Source organism: Mustela lutreola, chromosome 8 (assembly GCF_030435805.1).
Source record: "Mustela lutreola isolate mMusLut2 chromosome 8, mMusLut2.pri, whole genome shotgun sequence".
Taxonomy (NCBI): Eukaryota; Metazoa; Chordata; class Mammalia; order Carnivora; family Mustelidae; genus Mustela; species Mustela lutreola.
In genome coordinates, this window is record NC_081297.1 from 33632894 (window position 1) to 33645355 (window position 12462).

The following is a 12462-nucleotide window of genomic DNA, read 5'->3' on the forward strand; positions in this document are numbered from 1 at the left end:
TCTGTCGGCTGCTGCGCTACTTTTGGTCTCGGCTCGGCGGGCAGGCCGCGGCTGCCGCATCAGAGCTGACGTGGGGGCGACGTGGGGCCGCCGCCGGCGCCGGCGCCGGGTTGCTGGGCGGCGGCGCCGCTCCTGAGCGGCGGTCGGGCTCGCCGTCTCCACCTCCTCCCGTCCGTAATCAGTGACGAGGTCCGCTACGTAAATCCCATCGCGGCGGGTAAGTGGCGCGCCGGCCCGGTACCTAGAGACCTCGGAGCCGGCGACGCGGCGCAGGAGGCGGAGGCAGGAGGCGGAGCGGAGCCGGGTCGACGGGTCGGGGGCCTCGGGGCCCCGGAGCGGGGGCGCTGGGGGCTCCGAGCCCGAGGGGGAGGGCGGGGAGAGCGGGAGCAGTGCGGCCTCCCGGTGGCGGCGGCCGCTCACTTGTCCCGCTCCGCCCGCGGGGTGCCTTCGGGTTAGTGCAGAGCTCTGCCGAGCGGGAAGCGGGCTGCTCTGCTCTCGCAGCCCTCCCTGACTCCTTTTGAACTTGGTACAAGTTGGGCAAGTCCTTGGGGAAAAGCCTCACTGCTCTGATGAGTGGGGTTCTCCCTCTCTGAGAAGAAAAGGAAACGAGAAGTAAGGACGTTGGTTTTATCTACCACAGCCGACGATTAGTAGCACCTTTGTCTCAATTATGTGGACTTCGTTTGGATAGAAATCAGCGTTAACCCATTTCTTCTCCGAAACATGAGTCGGGGACACCGGTGTTGAGTCACTTAGTCCCCAGACACGACAGAGCTGATGAAATAGTGCGGAGACTTTTATAATAGCCGCGAAGAAGGAACAGAACCCTGACAGCTGATAGAAATTGCAGTTTCTCTTGTTCTTTACCTTTGAGTTGTGCCTTTTTAGAAGGCACCTAGCAAGGTTCCCAGAGCATGCTGGACAGGGAGTAGACACATTATTCAACATAGTTCTTTATCCTGCTGCACGCATACCAGGTCCCCCTAACTTGAAAATCGCTGAGACCTTCCGTGTACAGCGCTCAGGAAAGCAGCTGTCAGCTTACGATCAAATTTTCAGCAGTTTTGACTTACAGGATCAGCCTGAAGGTCTGACTGAAACTTAGAGAGCCCCTTTTAACAGAACCTCTTAGCTCTGTAACTTCCTAAAATTTCTTCCTTTCAAACCTGATTTGGCGGGCTGATGAGACTGTAGCCACCTTCCCTTTAAATAAATAGAAACCTCGGTGCACGATAGAGGTCCGGTATGAAAACTAATAGATTACATTAATAATTCATGCTCTCTCTCTCTTTTTTTTTTTTTCCCCTTTGGGTACCATGTTTTTCTCCTAGTCTTGGTCCTATGTTGGGATAGTAAGCTGCTTTCCCTTTATATTTTTAAAATTTGAACTTTTTTCTTTTCTTTGAACTTTTTCCTCCCAAGGATGTTAAGTTGCAAATAATGTTTTGGCTAATAAGAGCTAAGTACTAAAAAAATAATGTATAAACAACTGCTTACTAATCCGGATACAGCTTTTAGAAAGATATTTAAGTGGGTTTGATCCTGAATGAGTAGAACACTTAAAGCATTGTCATATTAAGTGTTGATAATTATAGAAACATTTTTGGTATAAATCTGTAAATAGATCACTGTAAGCAGATGCTTTCTCAGTGACTTGCTGGAGTCATTTTGGTGAGTGTGAAGTTGTAATTATACTGATTTTTTGTGTACATATCTTGTAAGAATATATGAATAAATTTTTATTGAATGTGTAAACACAGAGGAGCTCTTCAGTCTTTGTTTTTGCTTTGTCCTGGAAGGTTAATGAAATTTGCTTCTACAGATGAGTTCAAGAAACTCCAGATTCCATAGACCACTTTAGTTTGCTACTGAGGCAGGTTATTGCAGGATTAAAATGTAAAATCCTTTTTAGAATTCTGTGAATAGTAGGGAAGAGTTTCAGGTTATTAACACACATAAGAAATCCTGATTGAAACTTGACCAGTACGTACATATATTTATGATCTGTTTTCCCTAACTTGATATTCTCTGTAAGTTAATATTGGGCCAGAAAATTGAGCCAGGTTGAGCCAGGTTTATTGTTGACGTAGTAGTCCATTGGAAAGCACTCAAATGTCCCGTTCCATTTAGATAGATTTTTAAAAGTAAAACTGAACAATGTAAACACTTCGCAGCTGAACCACTGATATTTTGACATGTGGTCAACATTGGTCATTAGGAAAATAAGCCCGAAATGTCTTTGAATTCTGTTAAGTATTTCAACTTTATTGAACTAGTGGATTCTGTATATAAAAATCAACTTTGAGAAGAGTTATTGTACATTGAATGCAATTTTAATGTTATCAATGCAGATCATAAAAATAAAAATTTCAGGGGAAATGTTTTTTATCCATTACATACAGGTAGAAATAAACATTTTAAATCATTTTTCAAAGAATATTTCAGGTTTTTAAAATACCATGTACCATGAGAACTGTATAATTAAGAATACAGTATAAGAGTAAATACTTTCACTCCTGGGTTTTCTTTTTCTGATGCTTTAGGATATCCAGTAGAGAATAGGGGGAATGAAGAGGAAAACTTAAGGATAACACTAGTGGGATTTTATCTTTATACTACTTATGAAGACAACTTGAGTCTTATTGATATAATTCCATTTACAGCAAAGTTTAGAAAGTACAATATCTATCTTGCACTTTTTTTTTTTTTTTTTTTTTAAATCTTGCACATCTTTTGATTGGCTTTCTCAGGAGTGTTAGAGGAAATTATTGCCAAGGGGTATATAAGACAGTTTTGAGGAAGAACATAGGCTAGAAAGTTATGTGGGAGTTTTGCTTAAAGCCTCTTAGAATAACTCTCTCACTGGTAAGGGAGGATACTTGCCTCATAGAAAACCTTACTAGCAACCCTTTTGTGAGGCTCTTTTGAAGTACCCAGTTGTCCCCAAGTGGGAAGCATCTTTGGTCGTGTTTTCTAAACAGTGATTCAGCCAGACCTGTCAAATGTCAAAGTCATGTGAAATCCTAATGGAGCTGTGTGATTCTGATAATTTGAGAATTTCCCAAAAACAGTTTTTTCGAAGTTATCTTCTTGAATTTTTTTTTAACACAGTGGACTTAAAATTTGACCGTCCTAACTCATGTCATTCAGTTTTGTTCATTTTCATTGATAGAGCAAAAATGATTTTTTTGCTTCAAAATGTTTTAAAGTGGAGTTTATATTCTAGCACTGATATTATAAAAGCCTCTAGCTCAGGTATTAGAGAAACTGAATCATGCATAAAGACCTATGATACTGTATATGGACAGTTGGGATGCTTTCACCCCTTTTAAAATTGATGGAGGTGTTAAAATTAACCTTTTTAAGCATGTTTCTGGACTTAGAACTAAGAAGCAGCTTTGTTCATAAACACAAAAGAGGACCAATCTAGGTAAGTATCATAACATTGAAATTCATTTCTCTGAATATTACTTAATTCAAGTGTCTTATCTACTCTTTTCCAGATTACTGGTTAATAGTCACTAGAGTTGTACTTTGTGTAGATAAGTACTTTGAAATGTACTTAAAGTGCAGTAGTGAAATACAATATTGAACAGGAGAACCCAGCAATGACTCTAGTCAAGCAAATAACTCACAGAAGGTTTTAAATTTTGTTTCCTTCCATGAAGTGGTGGTGGTAAAGACGGTGGTATTTGGAGAGGTGGAGATAGGCCATGATTGTTTGAATTTTAGTTTTCATTTCCTCCTTACCAGCCAATTTTGTTGTTCATTGACTGTGAAATAGCCAAAAACAGGTGCCGGGTGGGGAATTAATTGAGAAAGGGATGCTGAAATAGTTAATCCTTTAGTGACTTTATAAAAACTTAAGATTTCTTAAGTAATAGGTATCTGCAGCAATTAAGTTGGAGTGGCCTCGAATCTGTATTAGAAAGCCACCTGATTTTCTCTATGATTCATGTTTAAAATTTTAAAGACATTATTTGCAAGTGTCTCAATTATTTATAAGTATTGCTCCTGGCTACTTCTGTTTTTACACAAAAGTGTAAATAAAGAATGTTATTTGAAAGTTATTCTAACCTTGTTTCACAATGATTACAAAACTTGAAAAGTGGTGTAATTTCCTGTCACTGCTCTCCCACTTTGTTTCTCCTGTATTCATCTCCTTAATCTGAATGCATGTAGTAAGATAGGTTTATCCCTGCCAACTTGAGGTGTTTGGCTCTTTGTAATTACTTCTCTCTTCTACCCAGCCCTGCCTTCTCCCAAGTTTTTAATCCATGTGATTGAAATGAACCAGCTGTATATGCACTTCATGTTCTTCTTCCCTTAGCTTTCAAACCTTACTCGCCATTGCTATTTAAATCATGATTAACCTATGAAGATCTCCTAGTTTCCGAAGGAACTAAAACCTTGCTTCATCCTGGAACCAGAGAAATAATATACTTTTCTTTGGTCTCTCTCTCTCTTCCTGCTTCCATGAGAGGTGTATCCCCTTTTATTCCACATTCTTTCCTTTTTATTTTGACTATTCTAATTGCAACGTGGGATTTTTTTGTTGTTGTTGTGTTTTTTGGTTTTTGTTTTTTGTTTCTCCCCCTTCCTGCAAAAACTATCTCAATTTCCATTTTTCAGATCTTGAAAGTAGAGCAAGAACTTAGTTGTTTTGCAAGTGTCTTTGTAAAGAACTCTACATATTTGTCATATTTCCCCAATTTTATAGGTCTTTCCAACTGTAATATCTAGCCCCAAAGCCAGAATTTTTTAAAAAGCAGCCTTTTATTGTCTTTCCAAAGCAGTCTACTTAGTTTTCACAGAAGCAGCTCTTTTTTTAGTCTTTTAAATCTATTTAATAATTTAACATGCTATTTAATAGAATTCCAAAATTACAACAGTAAGTATAGCTGGCATAATCAAGTTAGGTGATAAATATGGCTAACTCTTGCTAAGCATCCATCACAGCTGTTAGAAACAGAAGTGCTTGGGTATGCTAGAGAGTGACTCTGGCCTTAGGTGTGCTATAGGTTTTGCAGAAGAAATGATTCATACAGAGAGTTGGTTAGGGAGAAGGAAGTTGGCTAGGTAAGCTTTTATATTCTGGTAATGTTTCCCAAGAAGTTCGATCCTTTTTTTTTTTTTTTAAAGATGTTATTTACTTATTTGTCAGAGAGAGAACAAGCAGGGGAGTGGCAGGGAGAGGGAGAAGCAGGCTCTTTGCTCATCATGACCTGAGCCAAAGGAAGACACTTAACCAACTGAGCCACCCAGGCACCCCTAATCAGTGTATTTTAAATACCTGTTATAGAGAGCTTTATATTAAGGGATACTTGATAGCAATGAAATTAATTGAATCTGTATGCCAGAGGGTAACACAGAGGGCAACACACAGATGAAGAATGAGGTGAATGCCAGATGTGATTTTGGCAATCAAACCTAATATATGATAGAAAATTTTTACCAGTAGGATAATGGCTTTTCTCCATATACAACACAGAAATTCACAACAGGCAAAAGAATTTTGAACTCCTTTTTCTCTCTTAGTATAAGCTCTTATTTGCCTATAATAAACTAAGATATGCCTTTCTACTCTAAAAGGTTTCCTTAGCAGATAGGACGTAAAAATATATTTTTATAGAAAATTAGTAGTATCCAAGACCTTACATCAGTAACCTTTGTGATTTTAGACATAAGGAGGTCAGCTTAAAAATTCTAACCTCAGGCTGTGTTGTGAAATGATGAATTCAAGGGGTATGTTTTAGGCTAATTAGAATATATCATTTCCGTATGAGAACACATTAGGACATTTGAGCTCTTAAGCATTCAGGTGTTTGTGTATGTGGAAGTGGAGGACCCTAAGTCAATCCTTGTCTACCAAAGAGTAGCATGTTCTAGAATAGTAAAATCAGATTTGAGATGAGATCAATAGTATAAAAAGCAGCCAAGTTTTTCAAAGTATGCACAGTTTATACTTTAGTAAAATTGGGTCTCCTGCTTTACAAATCCACACAAGGTAATTTTGAACCTGGAAAATTAATGGAAAGGATTGGTATATCTTAAAATTGAAGGCTTTTACAACAAACTTTATTAAGCCTCTACAAAGTACCTCAAACTATAATGCTCATAACTTTGACTGTTTATTAAAGCAGGGGGTCTACTGGAGGATTTTGAATAAGGAAATAAATTAACGTGTTTGGATTTGCATTTTTTTTTTTTTAAAGATTTTATTTATTTATTTACAGACAGAGATCACAAGTAGGCAGAGAGGCAGGCAGAGAGAGAGGAGGGAAGCAGGCTCCCCATTGAGCAGAGAGCCCGATATGGGGCTCGATCCCAGGACCCTGGGATCATGACCTGAGCTGAAGGCAGAGGCTTTAACCCACTGAGCCACCCAGGCGCCCCATGGATTTGCATTTTTGAATAGAGTGTTGTGGTCTAGTGGAGTAGATTAAGAGGGTTTGAGAGAGAGGTTTGAGTGAGGTGAAGTTATTACAGGGAGAGACAAATTGCTTTATGGAGAGGTAGTTATTGTTTTAATCATGTCAAATAATCAGTTTCAGAACTAAGGCAGTGTCAGAAATGAGGGAGAGAATGGAGCAGAGTGGAGAGATACGAGATAAAATTATTGAGGCTGAGTTAGGTAGTGGTCCTTGCTTATATTCCAAACACAGTTAGACATTTTATGTTTATTATTACATTTTATCCTCACAAAAAGATCTCCATTTGACAGGAAAGAATGCTTGGAAAATTTTATAATTATCTGAGGTCATATAGCCAATAAACCATAGAACTCAGAGCAGGGTGACACCGAGATCAGCTTCCAGTGCCAGTGTTATACTACACACTATTGCTACCAATAAACCAGTCTGCCTCCTCAGAAATTGAGGACATGGGAAGTAGGTAATGAAAGGAGAGGAGAACTCCCAGATGGGGTGGCTGAGTCAGTGTTGATGTCACTCACTGGGAGAAGAGTACAGCAAGAGGAGAGATGCAGAGTGAGGGCATTGAGATTAAATTGGAACATTTGGGTCTTGAGGGTCTGTGAGCAAACCAGTGGGCAGATGCATGTGGGCGGGAGCTCAGGAGAGAGTAGTCTAGACTGCAGAAGAGATCTGAGACTGAGAGAGGATCAAGTAGTCTAGGGAGCCTGTGTTGGGGGAGACTTTTGTGACAGACAGCCTGGGAATACCAGCCTTTAAAGAGCAGGCAGAGGGGCGCCTGGGTGGCTCAGTGGGTTGGGCTGCTGCCTTCGGCTCAGGTCATGATCTCGGGGTCCTGTGATCGGGTCCCGCTTCGGGCTCTCTGCTCAGCGGGGAGCCTGCTTCCCTCTCTCTCTCTCTGCCTGCTTGTCCGTCTACTTGTGATTTCTCTCTGTCAAATAAATAAATAAAATCTTTAAAAAAAAATAAAAAAAATAAAGAGCAGGCAGAGGGGGCACCTGGGTGGCTCAGTGGGTTAAGCCTCTGCCTTCAGCTCAGGTCATGATCTCAGGGTCCTGGGATCGAGCCCCACATTGAGCCCCACATCGGGCCCTCTGCTCGGCGGGGAGCCTGCTTCCTCCTTTCTCTGCCTGCCTCTCTGCCCTCCTTGTGATCTCTGTCAAATAAATTAAAAAAATAAAAAATAAAGATCTTTAAAGAGCAGGCGAAGAAGACTGAAGACAAAGGACTGGGTAATTTGGAAGAGAAGTGAACACGGTGTTCCAAAGAGCAGCAGAAAATTTGGAAATTGGGAAATGCTGTAGGGATATAAGGAAGATTGGACTAGAAAGCATTCTTTTAGATTTCGCAAGCAGGCAATCAGTTATGATGACTTCTTAGAGAGTAGTTGGGATGAAATCATGCTTTGATAAGCCTGAGTCAGAGTCAGTTTTGTCTGATGGTCATCATTCTGGCATGAGACTAGTCATTTTTCCCTTTTGACATCTTGTGGCTGTGGTGGCTGGAAGCTGGTACTTTCTTCAATGCTGATTGCCTCTGGGAAGACCAAGTAGGTAGCTGTTCCTGCACTTCAGTGAATACCTTTTCCTGCTTTTTTTTTTTTTTTTTTTTTTTTTTAAAGATTTTATTTATTTATCAGAGAGACAGGGGGGGAGAGAGAGAGCACAGGCAGACAGAATGGCAGGCAGAGGCAGAGGGAGAAGCAGGCTCCCTGCTGAGTAAGGAGCCCGATGTGGGACTCGATCCCAGGACGCTGGGATCATGACCTGAGCCGAAGGCAGCTGCTTAACCAACTGAGCCACCCAGGCGTCCCCTTTTCCTGCTTTTTGAATTCTGCACCATAAGAATGTATTACTCATTCAAAAAATAAACCAAAAAAAGGTATTTCCAAGAGAAATATAGAAATTAGCAGTTAACTTCTCTTTATGTGGTGCCATGATCACTATTATTCAAATAATATAGTCAATGTTCTTTGTTTAAATATCTGTCTCTCTCATTAAATTGCAATCTCCTGCAGAGCGGGGACATTTTGTTATCTGTCTCGTCTATGCTGGTCCCTGCCCTCTAGGCTATGCAATGTTTATGGAAGATAAGATGTCCCAATGTAAAACACCAAAAGAATATAACAGAATAAGGTTTAATCCAAATGAATGGCACCATCCTTTTTGTTCATATAGTAGGTAGCCTGGTTCAAATGTCCTATCATCTCCTGTTATTCCCATGCTGGAGGATGGGGGGTACAGACAGTAGCTATAATCATTGTCGTAGTGTCCTTAGGCAAACCTGCTGGCTCAGTTTTAAAATGACTAGAATGGTATGACACCGTTTTAGAGGGGCCACTTAGGAGGGAACCCTGAAAGCAGTATGTCTGTGGCTAAGCACCAGCATTGCTGGCAGATACCATAGAAGACACTTAGGGCTGCACACATTTGTCCTTTCCACGTCTACAGTAAATTAAGGGCTTCAGTTTCTTTTTCTTTTTTCTTTGCCAATTTTACTTGATTCAGCTTGTCAAATAAGTACTTTTAAAAGATCTTAGTGAAAAATGGGGTTTAATTACTAGAGTGTCTAAAACAGCTTTTTAAGTGTACTATAGACTGTTGGTGGAGATTTTAAAGAAACTTATTATTTTGTTTGGAGTTAAAATTCTCTGACAAAAGCCAGTTTTGAATTTAAGGTAAATAAAAAATGGTTGATAAATTTTTTGTAGTGGAATGAAGTTTAAGAAAATGGTAAAAGAAATGATAAATTCACTCATTTATTAAGTGATTGTTATTTTTAAAATGGAGCTGATATTGTGAGCTATATGTAGTGTGTATTAAACGATTCAGATAGCACTGCTTTCTCTTCAGTAGGAAATAACCTGATAAATAGCACATGATTTACGTTTTTTTGAATTTTTTTCTTAGATGATAAGAAAATTGAAAAGAAATAATTTTGAAAAAAATAGAGTTTCCAGCTTTCTAGTCTGTGTTTTTTGTTTGTTTGTTTGTTTAATTTTTTTTTAAGATTTTATTTATTTATTTGACAGACAGAGATTACAAGTAGGCAGAGAGGCAGGCAGAGAGAGAGGACGAAACAGGCTCCCCGCTGAGCAGAGAGCCCGATGTGGGGCTCGATCCCAGGACTCCGAGATCATGACCTGAGCCAAAGGCAGAGGCTTTTTTTTTTTTTTTTTAAGATTTTATTTATTTATTTGACAGACAGAGATCACAAGTAGGCAGAGAGAGAGAGAGGGAAGCAGGCTCCCTGCTGAGCAGAGAGCCCGATGTGGGACTCGGTCCCAGGACCCAGAGATCATGACCTGAGCTGAAGGCAGCGGCTTAACCCACTGAGCCACCCAGGCACCCCTCTAGTCTGTTTTTTCAGTTTTATAGAAATTAGGGTATTCTGGGGGCTATGCTTCTGATGTAGTTTTTATTTTATTTACTTATTTATTTATTTTGAAGTTTTTTTTTTTTTTTTAATGAAATTTATGATCTCCCAATTCAATTTTTTACTGCAGGATAAAGAAGAAAACAGAGAAGGAACAAAGCATTGATTACAGATGTCTTAATAATGAGCAAATGTGGCAGGAAAAAATATATTAAGACAAATCTAAGGTAGGTGGGTATATCTTCTGTTTTTTTTGAAAGTTCTGCTCAGAGAGTTAAACTCTAAGTGGAGATACATGGATAAGTGAATGATGTATATATATGTAAACATGTATCCATGAATGTATATAAATGTGTGTATGTATATATATATATATGATACTAAGAAAATACGATATAATGTACCCTGTATGATATAATGTACCACCCAGAGTGGTCAGCCATTCAGCTGAAGTGTTCATTTTCTACCCTGTACTTGTGAGGCAATGGAGGGGAGAAGTGGGCATTTACATTTAGCTTGTGTTGCCTGCTGGTCTTTTCATTTAGAAAGGAGACCATACATAAGGATATGGACAGAGTTTTAGTTCTCTTCCTTCCTTGCCTTTAAGCTATGCTTGTTCCTAATATAAAACAGTACAGTTTTATCAATTTTTTGATAAAATCCAGATAGAACTTTTCAGGTTTTCTTGTGGCTACTTTCAGAGACATTCTGGTTTATCAGTTGGACCTAGCTTTAAAAAGAAAATAAAATCCAGATAGAACTTTTCAGGTTTTCTTGTGGCTACTTTCAGAGACATTCTGGTTTATCAGTTGGACCTAGCTTTAAAAAGAAAATAAATTTTCTATGACTTTTTTGATAAAACTATTTATAAATAAAGAATAGAAACAACTAATATTTTTTCCTTTTTTAGCTGGATTCTATTTTTAAAGTTTTACAAGGGCAAATACAGTTGCTTTGCAGTGTAGTTTGTCTTTGCAAATAGGATACAACTAAGATTTTAGAAGTTTGTTAGTTAAATGAACATTTTAATTATAATTAGGAAACAGCCTTTGTTTTTTGTTTAGATAGATTTGGTCTGTATTTCCTTTCCTATTTGCTTTCTCTTGCCTTTTAAGAACACTTTCCTAGGTACCAGTAGTAGCAATCCTTTAAAATGTTTTTCTGTTTTCTTCTAATTTTTCTTCTAGTTCTGTATCTTATTTGATCTTGACACACAGGATGCCTAAATAACTCTGGTCATTAGTTGTCTCAGTATTTCTATAATTGTGAATATAATTTTATGAATATACCTTTGTATTTATTTCTTGAAGGTATATAATAGATTGTCTACCTGTTGTGTTGTACTGCATAAACAGTATGGTACTGTTGTACAAGTGTTTGGAGGAGTTATTGCAGTATTATGTAGACATTCTATTAAAGTTCTAGAAAATAACAGAGTAAGCAAACAAACACAGTTCTACCCTTCTAAAAGTAGTTTAACTTAGTCTTTGAAAATTGTGCTAATGGATGGATCCTGTTATTTTAAAACATAGCTATCTCAACATTTATTAAACTGAATCCTAATATATTTAGAACGTATTGGGATAATATTTATTTTTCTATCAAAGAAGATGGTTTGCTAAATATATATATATATATAAAGAAGATTTCAGAAGAAATATTTAACCTTCATAAGAAAAGAATATTGCTACTACTATTAATCATTTATAAGTTTAAATATGCCCATTTTAGCAGTCTATCTGTTTTTCAGAATTGTGGAACCAAGTATTTGCCAGTACTTTGCTTGCTGTTAGTTTATAGTACTTAATGGACTTTTTGTTTTTGTTTTTCTTTTATTGCTTCATCTTGTATGTATTTTTAAATATTTTATAACTTGTGATTACTGACTGGTCTTTCTAATAAGGGTTATTGTTTAAGATTAAAATATTGTTCAATTTATCAATAACTAACTTCAGTACATCTGGTTTAACATTTGATTTAGAAAGTGAGATTTGGGGGGAACATATTCTTGAATACATCTCTTCAATTTTAACTATAAGATATATAGTGAACAATGAAGGATTATAATGGATTTTACTCTTATACTTTATAAATGAATTCTGTCTGGTCTAACTAAGGCTGATTTACAGGTGTTAGTGTTATATGTATATCATTTACCCTGAGTTCTGGGTAGTATATGTCCTGTTGAAATACTGTTTGAAAATACCTACTATAGTGATTGACCCATGTTGAACATGTAATTCTTAGTTGAATCTTCTTCTCTGAGTCGTGCCCTAGGGCTGCTTTTTAGTGGATTTAGGAGGTTGTACTAGAGAGCAGTTGGATATTGATCAGTAGAATAAACAGGCTTGAAAATGATAGGGGATATATTTTAAACAGATAGCACTGGCTTTACTTTTCTGTAGATGATTTTTACCTTCAAATGATTTTATTTTATTTGTTATTTTTATTTTTATTTTTATTTTTATTTTATTTTATTTTATTTATTTTTAAAAGATTTTATATATTTTTTTTTTGACAGAGATCACAAGTAGGCAGAGAGGTAGGCAGAGAGAGAGGAGGAATCAGGCTCCCTGCTGAGCAGAGCGCCCGATGCAGGACTCCATCCCAGGACCCTGGGATCATAACCTGAGCCGAAGGCAGAGGCTTTAAC

The 12462-nt window shown here is 38.0% G+C and overlaps 1 protein-coding gene across 10 annotated transcripts in view; it reads left to right on the top strand.

The window, feature by feature from the left end:
* The first annotated feature begins 68 nt into the window (after positions 1-68).
* CREM (cAMP responsive element modulator) overlaps positions 69-12462 on the top strand; it is a 71988-nt gene continuing 59594 nt past the window's right edge. For 2 of the 10 annotated variants that reach the window (XM_059184251.1, XM_059184254.1), the window contains exons 1-2: positions 69-217; positions 9940-10036. In XM_059184251.1, coding sequence (XP_059040234.1) covers positions 9993-10036 — 44 coding nt within the window. In that variant the 5' untranslated portion in view covers positions 69-217; positions 9940-9992. Of the gene's footprint in view, positions 218-277; positions 613-9939; positions 10041-12462 lie in introns of those variants that run through there. The other 8 variants (XM_059184262.1, XM_059184253.1, XM_059184259.1 and 5 more) reach the window with 7 other exon arrangements.